At 46.0% G+C, this 15105-nt stretch overlaps 1 protein-coding gene across 1 annotated transcript in view; it reads left to right on the top strand.

Annotated features, from left to right (window-relative positions):
- Positions 1–8553: 8553 nt before the first annotated feature.
- The window catches only part of LOXHD1 (lipoxygenase homology PLAT domains 1), a 149420-nt gene continuing 142868 nt past the window's right edge, over positions 8554–15105 (top strand). The window contains exon 1 of the mRNA XM_059837021.1: positions 8554–8629. Within this exon, the coding sequence (XP_059693004.1) occupies positions 8554–8629 (76 nt within the window). The remainder of the gene's footprint in view (positions 8630–15105) is intronic.

The following is a 15105-nucleotide window of genomic DNA, read 5'->3' as shown; positions in this document are numbered from 1 at the left end:
AAAGGAGGAGGTGTATTTATTCTTAATCCAAGGGAGAATCTCTTTCCTGGCCTGCCTGTGAGCAGAGTGCTGAGGTGGGAGCAGGTAGGTCAATTTGCAGGAGACTTGCCCACATGGGTGCTCCCTAAACATGCCCTTGTGCTCCCTAAACATGCCCTTTGGCTCATAATTTGGTTTATAGTGGTTTTTTGGGAGTTGGGGTTTTTTTTGGTTTTTTTTGTGGTTTTTTTTTTTTTTCTGGAAGATCTAGTTCCAGGAGCATGCAAGTTAATGAAAAGAATGATTAACTCTGCAGGTGGTAGATCAGTGCAGCAAAGATGTGCTGATCACGATGCAGTGAGAAGATGGATGGAAATGCATGCAGCCTGGTCCATCCGTAGGAATTACCAGGAAAGTGTGGACCTGGTGCCCTCTCTCCTTTTGTTTCCCCCTTCAAATCTCCTCTCCCCAGTGGAAGTGGCAGCCCTGCATATGGATGGCTAGCCCAAGCTGGGCAGAGGTGTGAAAAGAAAACAGCCTGGAGTTCAGGGAGTCCAGAACATTCTTCTGGGTGGAGCAAAATGAGCTGAACCAAGGAGGAAGAAGATCAGGGCTGGGGCAGTGGGTGCTGAGATGGATGCAGGGCCCATATATATTTGCCTAAGACAGCACTGGGGTGAGAAGGGGGAAGCTGGGGGATGCTGGGCTGGGATGGTGCCTGGTCTCCCCCACAGACATTGTTTTTGCCAGGGTGGTAGGGAATGAATTTATAAGAGCGCAAATTCCCCCTTGGGAGCTGTCCCAGTGCCTTGGCAAGGGAGAAGCTGAGAAGGACCTGGTGCTGCCCCTGGTTCCTTGGGCTGTGGAGGGTGGGAGCTGTGCAGGAGCAGGCAGAGGGGTGCCAGGGCTCTGCAGGGAGGAGCAGCCCCCCGAGTGCAGGCAGCAGGGATGTGCTGCATGTCCCTGGGGGAGAAGCAGAATCCTTGGGATTGCTTAGCCTGCTCTGAGCCACAAGGTGCTTCAGCACTGATTAGTCCCAGTGATTTCAGTGGTCCAATTCATGCTTTAAATCTCACTGTGGTCAGTACCCCACAAAACAGAGCTCTTAGGGTTCTTTACCCCTGCTGCAGTGCCTGGAGATAGCTGCCTTGCTCCTGGCATCCCTGGCACTTCTGCTGCTGCCTCTCGTTGTGACCTGTGGTGTTCTTCTTTGCTGGGAAAGAACATTGTCCTTTGGAACACCTAAAGCTGACATAAGCCACAGTCTTCTCAGGAAACACTGGATTTTGTATTCTTCTGGCAGTACAGCCACATCAGAAAGTTTTAGCAGGCAAGGAGGTAGGTTGATCCTTCCTGGGGGAAACTTAAAATAACCCTGTGCAAGACAATGGAGGCTCATGGGTGGGATGCTCAGGGACTTGGTACAGAAGGTGCTCAGAAAACCTCTTCCCATGTTTGGTGGCTGGGATAACCTATATTATGATCAGAAGGAACAGATGAATTGCAGTCTTGGGGCTCAGTCTCCTATTCTCTTGGAATCAGCATGACTTGGACTGTTAGTCTTTAAGGAAAAAGTCTCTTCAGTGGGAAGCCAGATGCAATAGCAGTAATTGTAGCTAATGCTTTAGCTAGAGCTGCCTGCACAGCTGGTTTAAATAGAAATAATGTCCTTTAAGCTGTTTAGCTGATACTTTTGTCCCTCCTGCACTGGAGTTTTACCTGTGTACACTTGAAATTCCTGATCTTCTTATCACTTACTTTCTTATCACCTTGCTAAAAGGCATTTGAAGAAGCAGCTGAAAATACAATAAATCCCTTTACCATTTTCTCATGTTGTAAACTCCCTTGAAGAGGGTTTGGATCACCTTCTTCCCAATGCCCTGTTGCACAATTCCTTTGTTGACAGAGTTTGACTTCTCAGCTACAAGGCCCCTCTGTTTAAGCAGAAAATTTCAAATAGAGATTTTTTTATTTTTTTGAGCTTGTATTTGCTGAGTACATCTACACTCAGCTTGACTTCTTAAAGGCACATAATCATAGCCACAATCACAGTTCAATCTGGTTTTAATTGTTGTTAATTAATTCTTAGCAGTGCTTAAATCTTGTGAATTAAATGGATTAAAAAAAAAAAAAAAACACCAAAAAAACTCGAAACAAAACAGCATCTCTTTCACCAGACTTGTTCTTTTGAGGGTTCAGTCTCACACTAACTGCATTAAAATGCTTTTTCCCAGACTTGTGACTTCTAAAATAATTTAAGATTTTGAATAAAAATTAGTGAATTACTGCATGCATATCTTGCTAGCTGTGGGCAGCAGGAGCAGATCCTGCATTTCTGGAAGAAGCCTTCAAACTGAGGGCACAGCAGCTCCAGAGAAAAGCAGATGAGGGCATCATTCTCCTTGTTTCTATGGGAAATCTCATCAGAGAAAGGACTTGTGCAAAATGATAAAATCATAGAATAGTTTGGGTTGGGAGGGACCTTAAAGCTGACCCCATTCAGCTGGAAGTCAGGGACACCTTCCACTATCCCAAGCTGCTCCAAGCCCCATCCAGCCTGGGACACTTCCAGGGTGATGGGGCAGCCACAGTAAGGAATTTCTTTCTAATTCCCAATCTAAATCCAACCTAAACCTGCCCTTTTTCAGTTTGTGGAGGCTCCATGGAGCTCTGTGCTCCTGCAGATGCTCTGGCACCTGGAGCTGGACAGGTAACCCTTACTGCCTGTGTGGCTGAGTCTGGGGAGGTGCGGGTGAGCTCCAGGGGCTGCCCGAGGTGCCAGCGGGGTCTGTGTTCTGGTGCCTGTTTGTCCAGGTGGTGGGAGACACTTCTGTGCCATGGAGAAGTCAAACAAACGCCTATGGTGAGGTGAATTTAACACCCTAACTTCAATCACCTGCTCTTGAAAGACACGGCACACATATATATGGTTTTTGGGGTCTTTTCCTTGTGCAAAATCTGTTAGGAGCCTTCATGCCCTGTTGCTGTTTTCAAGGCTTTTTTTACAATCTCGAGTGAAGCAGTTTCCCTCATCCTGAGCTGGAGGTGGCTGCGGTAGCTGCTGGCTTGAGGCTTGGGAGGGCTCCGTGCATTTATAAGCATTTCCCTGCCGATGGATGCCTGCGGTTCCCGGGGACCGAGGGCAGCTGCTGCTCTCTGAGGCACGCTAACCCCTGGCTACCTTTTGCCTGGAAATATTTCTCTTGGCTAAACCCCTTTCTACCAGCAGAGGCCGATATGCCCATGTGCTTGGAAGCAGCGAGCTCACACCAAAACCCACGGACGCCCAAAAACCCTTCCAGCCTGCCTGAGATGCCTCTGTACCTCAGCATCCCCGAACTGCCTCTGCCTGTACCCCTGCATCCCACAGATGGGATTCCCCTGAGGGTTTTGTTATTTGAGTAAAAAACAAAAATAAATAAATAAGTTTTTTAAAAAATTAAGAAAAAGTAGTGAGTAGCCAGGTGGGGTGGAAAAAAAAAAAGCCAAGCTGAGGGTAGGCAGTGGGAGGTTTGATTAACCCTGCCATGACAGTGCTGCAACACCAGCCAGCAGCTCCCACAGCATCTCCTCTGCCCAGCATGGAGTAACCTCCTCCATCACTCATGTGTGTGGCAGAGAAATTAAATGTCTCAACTAAAGGAATCCATTGGGATTTATTTTTATGGTGGTAAACAAATTCATTTTCCTGAGGAGGGGGACTCTGTGAGTACAAATATAATAAGTATGTGATGTGCCGGGCTGCAGGGAGTACTTCCAAGAAACTGTCCAGAGGTGGGGGTAGAGCCTGCTTTAATGCCAAGAATATGCACAGGAAAATAAAAGGAGATGTGAAGCTGTGTGCCTGGTGTTTCAGATGCCCTGGGCAGAGCACTGAGTGCTTCAGACTCACCTAAAGCTCTCATAACTGGAGGTCAAAATTGTCCTTTTTATTCACATTATACCTCAACCTGAACCCCCATGGGTTTGCACAGGCGAAGCAAATTAAAACAGCTGGCTCATGAAACATCTGGGAAAGTGCTTTGCCTGTAGTTGACCTAAGTCTTGCTGTCTGCCCCTTGCAGCCACTTTCTTTGCCTTCATCTCCATGGGCTGTGTTGGTCACCAAGAGAGCACTTCAAACATAGACCATGCATGCAGACACTGAGTTTATTTATTTGTTTGTTTGTTTTGTTTTGTTTATTCATTCATTTATTTCTTTATTTTAATTTGCCCCCCAGTCTTTGCAAGAAAAATGAGAAAACAATCTTCCCTAACCATAACTGCAGAGCAGCCTGCATTGAAAAACAGCTTCTGAAACAGGAGGCTTCCCTGCATCTGCCTTGGGAAGGAGGGAGGAACAAATGTTTCTAAGTAAGGTTTCTTTGGGATGTGTCAACTGTGTTGCATGGCACATGGGTACAGGCATCTTTATTTTATCACAATCAGTGCAAAATAGGAGTGACAGAGAAGAGAATGAGCTAAAGAATAGGTGTGTTGATGCATTGCCTAATATTTAGGTAGTAATTTTTGTTGTTAATCATGTAATTGCCTAATAATGGATAATTCCAGGTTTAGCCCTAGACAGGTTTCCACACCTTAGGTAAAAAAGTTTACAGGTGAGTCAGGACCTGAAAAAGACCTCTTTTACCCTACCAAATCTGTTATAATTCATGAAGTCTCCCTAGAACATGATGCTCTGCTGGGCTCTGGCCTGAGTCTTTTTGGGAGGGAGGATTTGGGAGAATCTCTTGCTGAATGTGGAGTTTAAGTATAAACCCATATAAATACTGTTGACAGTTGTAACTAATGGTTCTCACTGATAGCTTGCTTGCTTTTCTGGTAGTTCTTTATGCACCAATAAATCCTGTTGTTCTTTTCCCAGCTGTTTTTCACAAAAGGTACAAAGGCGAGATGGAGCCTTCTCGGCACATTTCTTCTCAATTAAAATGAAACTACAGACAAAGGAGGAGTGTGGAGCAAAGCTGGACCAAGATATGGTAAATGTCTCTTCAGCCTGTTTGATAGAGGGGATTTATCTCTGGCTTTCACCTAAAGTCCTGCTCTACTGCGCCAGGACAATGTGAAGTGTGAGGCTGGGGTTATCTCAGAGGGATGGCTCTCCCTGGGACTACTGTCCTGCTGCTCCAGGGGGCTTTTAGTGCCTCAGACCAGTCTTCACGACACAGGAGGCATTAATTGCAATATTTCTGCAAAGTAGCTGGGTTTTGTCCCTCTTTGGGGCTGCACCAGCCTGAGGCTTCTTCCAGAGGTGCCATGAGCATCCTAAATGTAAATTTCCCAGTGCAGGAGAATAAAAAGGCATTTCTCCCACTCCAACAGCTCTGCTGTCATAGTAATGGGTTTTTTTCTTGGTGAAGTTGGGTTAACACTGGCACAGGGTGCCCAGAGCAGCTGTGGCTGCCCCTGGATCCCTGGCAGTGTCCAAGGCCAGGCTGGATGAGGCTTGGAGCAACCTGGAACGGTGGAATGTGTCCCTTCCCATGGCAGGGGGTGGGACTGGATGAGCTTTAAAAGTCTCTTACAAACCATTCTGTGGCACTCTGCTGTCAGAATTTTGCTGCATAGGGCTGGAGCTGTTCAGAGCAGCAGTTCTCAGGGACTCGATGTGATGAAGTTTTTTCCTAAAACATAACAAAGATAACAAAGATAACATAAAGACATGAGCCTTGCTTTTCTCGGGGATTCCATGTTCTTTATTTTTCTGAAGACATGTTTTTATTCAGTGCTGTGGTGTTGGTTTCTTTTTTTGTTTTTTTAATTTCTTCTTGCTGGAGAGGGCTGGCTTTGCCACATCCAAAACCTGAATCCATCTCCCAAATTTCAGCTGCAATATTTACACCTGCAATTTCTGCTGTGTGCTGATGGCTGTCCCAGAGAGGGGAAAGGTAACAGCTAGGAATACATTGAGCTGCAGAGCATCTGTCTGGGAAAAAGTGCTGCATCATCAAATATCCCTGCAGGATCCTTGGGACTGTCCCCATCCATGTGCCTGGATGGTGCCTTTGGAGCAGTGTGCCCTTGGTGCCTGCTGAGACAATTGTTCCATGCCTGCTCTCAGAACTGACATGCAGAGATGCACTATCTGCCTTTCTGCTGCTTTCCAGAAAATAAGGACCTGGAAATAATCAGAGTATTTCAGGCACGATGCAGCTCCTGTGGTGCTGACATCCTGGGAGTTTGGCAAGTTGGAGCTGTATCATAAGGGACAACAGTGATTATTTTGTTTTCTTTATGGTTTTAAGAGCCTGGAAAAGCCATTCTCATGTGTAATCCTGAACCTGTGCTTTAACCTACTTGGAAGCTCTCCCTGAATAATCCACTTTATGATCCTTAATAGAAAGAATTTCACTCAGCAAACAGAGACCATTAAAAAGACAGTGCTTTCTAAAATATTATCAACATTAAGTTGTAGAAGACTGGGGTGCCAAACGACTGCTAAGGAGGGGGGCACAGACCCACACCAACCCTGCAGCCTCTGGGCCTGGTGCTCTCCACCCACCTCTTCCCAGCCACTGCCACCCTGTGTGGGCTGCACATCCTGCCATCAAAACATCTGTTCCTTGTGCTCCTGACAACCCAACCCTCCTGCCATCCTCTCCTTCAAGCTGGGTCATGGAAGCCCCCTGTTTTATCATGTACATGAAAGTTAAAAAGTTTTAAATCACGTACATGAGAGACCCATGACTTGCTGATAGTGCATCATCAACCTGGGCAGCACACCATCAAGCAAATCACATTTAATTTATCACTTGAGGAAGCTGTGGGCTGAGTTATCCCACAGACAGAGTGGGTGGTGCAGGAGGTTCTGCATCATCATCATCCTACAACCTGCCATAAATCCAGCTCTTCCATTACTGGGATTTAAAGCCAGGCTGACTGCCCTGCCTGCTTTGTGTACACTTCCTCTCCCCTGGAGAAATTCTGTATGTTTTTTTCTAAACCACAGGTTTTTTATTAAACTTAATTTTCTGTGATAAAGCCCATAACAGCACCTTTGAAGAAAAAAGAAGATATTATATTTCTTCTTTTCTGTTCTCATTCTGTCAGACTTTAAATCATCAGCTCCTGACTGCAGCTGAGATTGATCCAATCTCATGGTGTTTGTCCTTCCTTTATCTGCCATGAGATCCTGCTGGAGCCCAGGGCACAAATGGGGTGTTGGGCACAGTTTATGCTGCAGTGCTGTGCTCTTACATCATTTATTTTCCCTGTCTCTCTGCTATCTCTCCTCAATATTTGCCCCCGGAAGCAGTCAGGTGGGCATACTTGTGCTTGTGCTGAGTTATTAATCTAAGCTTTGTTTTTATTTGGTTGGCCAACACAGGCAGCTGTCTGGGCACCTTGTATACAGAACAATTTATTTATTATCACTGTTTGGAGGTTCTGGTGGTAGATACAGCACAATAATGGGTTGGAGGAGCTGGGTGGAGGAGTAAATTGTTACTGCCATGACATCTCCAGGCAGAGGTCCTGGGGGTGTTTGTCTTTTCTGGTCACTGGCCTGGCTGGTCAAAAGAAAAAAAAGAAAAAATCCATGTAAAGTTGAGACCACTGTTATCAGTAAGGTGATCCTGACACCATGAATAATGGAGAGGAAATACAGTCCAGTGAGATATGGTTGCTTGGTGGGTCTCCTTTTTCACCTGCCCATCTGTCTTATAACCACATGACTGGGCAGCACTAAGTAATTTTTCATGAGGTTTCTGAAGCTGCTACATGCCATGAGGAGGAGAAATGTCTTTGTTTTCCCCTGCCCTGGGCTGGCATATGAAGGACAAGAAGCAACTTGACCACGTGCCCTCACCTGACCAATTTTCCAGGGAGTTACAGCCTTGATTGGCATGTCCTGATACCCTAGACCCAGATTGTCAACTGACCCTGAGGAGAGGCTGAGGCAGCTCTGAAAAAAGAGGAGAAAGTTCTCAGCACACACCAATGAATAAATAATAGTAAGGAAAAGGAGAGAAACCCCAAAGACAAGGAGAGGCAGAAGAGAGAGGAAGGGGCCTCAGTCAGGGAGGTGAAGGAAGGCAGGAAGAGAAAGAAAGAAGGTTGGGAAGGGACTCTGGGACACATCTGCCCTGAGCCAGTGGGGAGGAAGGACACTGTGGAACAAGGGCAGCCCAGCCCCAGGCAGGGAGAGGAGAACAGGAGGACTTTGGCAGCTGGAAAGGTGGCAGAAGGTTAAGGCAACCCCAGAGTGCTGTTAAAAGGGTTGGGGCGCAAAACAATGACATGAAAGAAAAGACTGAAAAGAACAAAACAGAAGAGGAGGAAGAGGAGGAGGAAGAGGAGGAGGAGGCAGTGGAAGAGGTAGCTGAGGAAGATGGGGAAGATGAAAGCCAGGAGAAAAAAAGCAAGAAGAAATCAAAGTCTGAAGATTCAGAGATTGATGGGGAGGTGAAGAAAAAGAAGAAGAAAAAAACCAAGAGAAGAGAGTATAGCAGTGAGGAGGAAGATGACTACGAGCGCAAAAAGAAAAAGAAGAAAAAAGGCAAAAAAAGCAAAGACAAGAAGAAGAAGAAGGGTGACAAGTCCAAAAAAGGAAAGATAGATGATAATTTTTTGGAGATGTATGAACAGGAGCTTCGGGACTATCATTCGGACTCCTCCAATGCCACGGAAGATGAATACAACAAGAAAAAAGGTCAGCTCCATCTTTCCCCATCTCCCCTCTTGAGCAGGCACTGCTGGCCCTGCAAATGCCCTTGTTGGGGTCATTCCCGGGGTGCAGGCACTAGTTATTCCTATGTGGGTCATATTTTTAGTTAGTTAAATAAGTATGTTAATTGTTTGAGGTGTCACTGGCAGGTTGTGTCCGCGTGAGCTTTTCTGTTTACGGAGCCGCTTTGCCGTGTGTGTGGCACTGCTGTAATTACATTCTCCTAATTAATATTTGCATTGTGGGGCTGTGCAGAAGCTGCAATCAGCAGGCTCCCTCTGTGTAAGCAGGATCCATGGCTGAGGTGCGTGATCCTGATCAAGCAGAAGCAGCAGGAGCGTGCTGGGGATTTCAGCAACCAGAGGGGTGGAACACTTAGGATTGATGTAGAAGCAGGAGGTCCAGCACACCAGATCTCTGGCTGTTTAAAAGTAACAAAATCAGCTGGGGAAATATCAATATTAGCCTCTAAACCTCAATACAGTGCTGTTGCAATAAACAGACCACTTGTTTCACAAGCAGACTGTACTTTGGTTCAATGCATGGTGAGCTGTGCCCAAAGGTGCATCAGAGGAGGTTTGGATTGGACATGAGTAAAAAATTTCCTCATGGAAAGGCTTATGAAGCCCTGGCACAGAGTGCCAAGGGCCGTGGTGCAGTCTCCAATCCCTGGAAGGATTTAAAAGCCATGTGAATGTGTCCCCTGGGGACATGGGTCAGCAGGGGCCTTGGCAGTGCAGGGGCATGGTTGGACTTGATGGTCTTGGAGGGCCTTTCCAGCCTAAAAGATTCTGTGATTCTGCAACTTAAGGCTTCAGGTGACTCACTCAGTTTCAGGAGAAGACCATGGTGTAGCTCCATGATAAAAAGAATATAGATAGGAGGCTGATAGGATGATGCTCCCAGGCACAGTGAGATTATCTCCTTCTCAGGGAGGTGGGCAGCAAAGAGCTCATGGATGCTGAGGGGTGGTACCAGCAACCAGCAACTGGATCCAGGCATGCCTGGGGCAGGACACTTCACCTCTCCTCACTGCTGGTTCCCCACCAGTCAATGGGAGTCACAACACGTGGTGAGAGAGAGCTGGGTGTGCCTGAGCAGTGGTAAAGCACTCCACACTCGTGGTGTGGCTCCAGGTCAACCACACCTGGGTGACTCTGTCATGGTGACGCATGGCTGGGACAAGAAAAATTGTCCCATTCCTCTGAGAAGAGGAAAAAAAGTTGTTCCATTCCTCTGGGCAGAGAAGTGAGTCCCTCACAGGTACGCCGTGCTTAGCCCATGCACAAAACCTGCTTCATTGTGATGGCCCCTGAGGGGTAGGGAGGCTGTCCCACCTCAGGCTACATTTTTTTATATGGTTGAGCAATAATCATTTGCACTTTTCAAGGACAGATGCTACAGCAAACGTTTGTAATAATTTCTCTGTGCTCTTCTGATATTAGATATTGGGAAGGAATTCTTGGCCCTGAGGATGGGGAGGCTCTGGCACAGGATGCCCAGAGCAGCTGTGGCTGCCCCATCCCTGGAAGTGTCCAAGGCCAGGTTGGACAGGATCTCAGCTATTCCCTTTACTGTGTATCTTACTGCTATTCTTACTGTTTTGAATTTAAAAAGCAGATTTTTTTTTTTTTTTTGTGTGACTTATTTGGAGGCTGCTGCCTCTTTTCTCCCAAAGGGCCACTGAGTGAAATGGCTGGTCAGGCTCTGGAGAATTGTGTGACCTCTGCAAAAGCCTCCCAGAAGCTTTGGGGATGTCAGCTGCCTTTGGTGCTGGTGAATATTCAGTAAAGATGTATTTCAGTCCACAAGCTGTGATTCCTTTAGCTGTAAAAAAGAAAAGAGAGATGTTATAAATGTTTTATAAGCAGGGAGTTAATGCTGCCTGTGTCATCTGATGTCATCTTTGTCTTATTGTATTAACAAACAAGGGAAGGGATCCCCCCATCAAGTTCAATTGATGACTGAAGAACAAGGCAAATCCAGCTCCTGGGGACAGGAAAACAAAAGATATCAAATGACTGGGTGATAGTGTATCTGAGAAAATTAGAGCAGAGATAGCAGGCATTTTTAACTAAATTGCAGCTGTTGTCCATTCCTGTGATCATGGTGTTAATGAGATTGTTTATTTATTAATAAGTGTTTGCAAAGTTGTTTCTACAGTAGAGTAAGGAAAGCTACAGGGAGACTTTATTGTGGCTTTTCAATGTTTGCAGGAGACTTAAAGGAAAGATGTAGAGAGGCTTTTTACCAAGGGCTGTAGTCACATGATGGGGGGAATGGCTTTAAACTTTGAGAGTAGGTTTGGTTGAACATAAAGCAGAAATTACTCCCTGTGAGGGTGGTAAAGCCCTGGCACAGGTTTTCCAGAGCAGCTGTGGCTGCCCCCGGATCCCTGGAAGTGTCCAAGACCAGGTTGGACGGGGCTTGGAGCAACCTGGGATAGTGGAAGGTGTCCCTGCCCATGGCAGGGGGTGACACTGGATCAGCTTTAAGGTCCCTTCCACCCCAGACCATCCTACAGTCCTGACTGCCAATAACAGTGCAAATGTTCCATTGTGTAAAAACCATTTAATCAGAGGAATCAATGGCTGTAAAGAGCAGCAGGTATCCAGAGAGTGTTCACACAGCTCCTGGGCTGCCCAAACCACCATTAAAGCTCCTACAGGTGACAGATGCCTGAGGTTCAGGTCTCCTTCAGAGACAAACTCGTTGGAGGAATTTACCTCTTTTTTTTTCCCATACCTTTCTCTTGATATCTCAGGTCTTGTCTGTGATAGGGAAGAGTGAGACTGGCATGATTATTTATCCTCCCACTCAAGTTTGTGGCCATTGAATTTTGAAGGAGGGGACCAAGTGTCTCTATGTTTTCTGGGCGACTCCTGCCAAAGTCGTGGATGTCTCAGTGTTGCTAGGAAGAAAGAAAATGTTTCTCTTTCCAAACAAGGTTTCATGCCATTAAATATCATTAAATTTTCCCTCTGGCTGAATCAGGAGCTGCCACCTTGGTGAGCCCAGGCCCAGACGTGGACAGGGTGTGACAGATGGTGGAAAGCTCCTTCCTGTCCTGTGTCACAGCAAAATGCTGATGTCTCAGGAGAACTTCAAGGTTCCCTTTTTAATATGGCTCATCAAGAAGCATAACTCACTTCAGAGGATGACAGTCCATTTTTTGGAGGTCCTCATGATGGCAAAATTGTCTATTTTTCTTTTCGCTCCTTCTTTTTTTTTTCCTACTAAGTTTCGGATATGGATATTATGGATGTTATTATGCATGTTATCAGTAAGTGGTGGAATCACCATCACTTGAAGTGTTCAAAAAACGATGTGGATATGGCACTTAGGGACATTGGTTCCTGGTGGCCTTGGCAGTGTCAGGGAATGGTTGGACTCCATGATCTCAGAGGGCTTTTCTAACCTAAGGAGCTCTGAGATTCTCTGCTGCTCTGTCCTTCTTGCACAATGGGTCAAGCTGGACTTCAGTAATCTTAGCAGTGTGAAAATCATAACACGAAGAAAGCTACTCAAAAAATGCATGTTTTTGTTAACATGTTGCCTCAAGTGGTGATGGAAGGAGGAGACAGCCACTGTTGATGTGTAAATAGATATGCAAGCTGCTCATCACTTCCTTTGATGTGTGCCATTGGATTTATTGTGTTAGATTTATCACACCATAGTCGTGAACCTGAAAAGGGTTACACAAAAAGAGCATTCAGGGCATGCTGAGTTTATTGCTAAGTTCTGTTTAATGCAGCTTAGCAGCAGTGGAGGAGAGCAAGTGCAGTGTTGTGGCCAGCTCTGTCCCTGTGCTCTGCACAGAACTGCAGTGGTGCCTTTGTAGACAATCATCAGCTGCAGAATCACCTTTTGTGCACCCTGCACATCTTCCGCAGCTGAGGCTTTGATTAATATTTTAAGTCAGGATGAACAAGGACTCCTCTTTGGAAGACAGATATTATTTTTACTCCTTGGCACTAAAATGAGCTTGGGTTTTAGGCATGAAACATTCTGAGGAGAGCTTTGTGCCAGTGGCAATTTTGTGTCTCGTGATCCAATAGGAGATGCAAACTGTGCTACTGAGAGAAGGGGGCTCTGAACACTCCTTGGAGTTATGGATCTCGTCTGCTTGCACCCCAGCATCTCTCAGAGCTGCAAATGACCACAGAAAATATGTATTTTGAAAAGTTTAGTTTGCTAGATGTTTTTGAGTACATGACTGGAATAGAGAGGACTTTGGAACTATTGGGTCTTCCAGTACCTGATGGGAGCCTACAAGAAAGCTGGAAAGGGACTATTTGCAAGAGCCTGAAGTGGCAGGACAATGGGGAATGACTTCATACTGAGAGAGGGTAGGTTTAGTGTCACCCTGATTTTTTTTTAAATTCTCTAAACCTTCTGATGTTTACATTCTTGTAACAAACTTTCTCACACACTTTATGTAAATAACTTATTGTTTTGCATTCTTCTGTGGAGGAGGAGAAATTTGATGGACTGTTGGTTTGTCCAGTGTCATTGGAGAGGTGGCACTTTCACCCTCCAATCCACTGCCTTTTTTGGAAATCTATAAATGTTGGAGTCAGAAATTAAAAAGTCTCTTTTAGCTTGGAAGAGCGGCATATCCACCTCATGTTATTTCGTGTCCTATAATAACATTTTAGAGTTAGATATCAGGAAGAAATTCTTCTCTGTGGAGGGGGTGAAACACAAGCTCTCCCATCCCTGAAAATGTACAAGGGCAGCTTGGATGGAGCTTGGAGCAGCCTGGTCTAGTGGAAGGTGTCCCTGCCCATGGCAGGGGGCTTGGGACTCAGCTGTCTTCAAGGTCCTTGCCAACCCAGGCCATTCTATGGTTCTATGGACTATCACAGAAGTTCACTATTGTGTGACAGAACAAGCCAATACTAAATTAGTTGTGATACTGAAGTGTTGATTAGCTTCAGGAGCACTTGAAAATAACTTTTAAGTCGGTGCTAAAAAGTCTTTGTGCAGGTCTATTAGACACCCCTGGTACACACCTGTGCATTCCCACTGGAGAGCTGAAGTTGCCTGGAGGTGTCATGCTGGAACAGGGCCTTACAAATTGGAAAAGAGTGATTAAAATGCTGGGAGAGGGGCTTTGAAAGGAATCACAGTAGCTCTTCGTAGTCCATAATGAGCCATCGACTTGCAGCAGGGATGTCACTAACCACTGGTGTGGAAAATCAGTGTCATAAAGCAGATGAATGCAAATAAACCTTTTTGGAGCAAGCTCTTGCTGGTATCTGGAGGTTTGCAGATGTCACCTTTCCTTTGCAGGTGTGGGTTTGGCCAAGTGCAGGCACAGAGCTGGGGGGAGCAAGCACTTGTGCTCCCCCACCCCTCCCTCTGCCAGGGCAGGACCCCAAACATATGCAGAATTCATTCTTGTTAGGCACACATGATCCATTTGGGATGGCTCAGTCCAGCTGGCAGCCCCAAAAACAGCATCCAGGAACAGCTGTGGGTGCCAGGCTGCCAAAGGCACGGCACAGCTGATGTGAAACCCACACCCGCGAGCAGGAGCCGCAGCTTCCCAGCACTGCTGCTCTCCTCACACCCAAAACAATCAGCTCTGAATGGAGTGGTGAGTTCAGTTTTATAGAGCTCAGTTTTATACCCTTGATTGCCTGTGGGTGCCTTTTAGATTGAGTGTTTGAGTTTGGGCTTGAACAGAAAAAACCTGAGAGTTCCTGGAGAGGAGCTGAGCGAGTTGGCACTGAGAATGGATGTGAAATGCAGATCCGTATTTTCAGTCCTGGATCATTTACCCCCAGCCCAGGTATCCCACCAGTCTGGATTCAGTTTTTCTATTCAGTTACCTACACTCGATCACATTAGAACAATTCAAGAATATTTGAGGTTTTTACCTTTCCCTCTTTTGTTGTATCCCTCCTCCCTTTTCTCTTTCCTCCCTTAACAGTCGAGATTCCTATGTCTTTAAAACATCCAAGCTTTGCCTGGGTAGTTTTTCATTCTCTGGCTGCAGAAAGAGAACTGAGGAGATGCTTTTGCTCACAGGTACATCAGTTCCTCTAGTGATACATCAAATTCCAAGTTTCAGGACTGCATTGATATTTTAAGGATCATTAGTTTTGTTCCCATTTATACTTTGTTAAATATACATCTTCTAGGCCCTCTGTGAAGCTGTTTATCATCCTGTCCCTGGGAATTTGGACTAATATCTGAATACTGTTCCATTAAAACAGCAGAATTACATCCATCAGGATGGAAAGTCTGGGCAGAAAATAATACTGAGCTACAAGTGGCTAAGCACAGAGAGGGGGCCAGGGCAAACCAGTATTTTATTCCAGCCTGGGACAATCCTACAGCCTCAGGTGAGGTGGTTCATCTCTCTGAGCCCCAGGAAAGCAGGGAGTCATGGTGGCTTTGCTGTCAAGAGCCTCTGATCACTGCTGGGATGTGGTGGTTTGCTGAGGGTTTGT

Source organism: Haemorhous mexicanus, chromosome Z, assembly GCF_027477595.1.
Source record: "Haemorhous mexicanus isolate bHaeMex1 chromosome Z, bHaeMex1.pri, whole genome shotgun sequence".
NCBI lineage: Eukaryota > Metazoa > Chordata > Aves > Passeriformes > Fringillidae > Haemorhous > Haemorhous mexicanus.
Note: the sequence above shows the minus strand (reverse complement) of the source record. Positions and strands in the feature narration are given on the sequence as shown.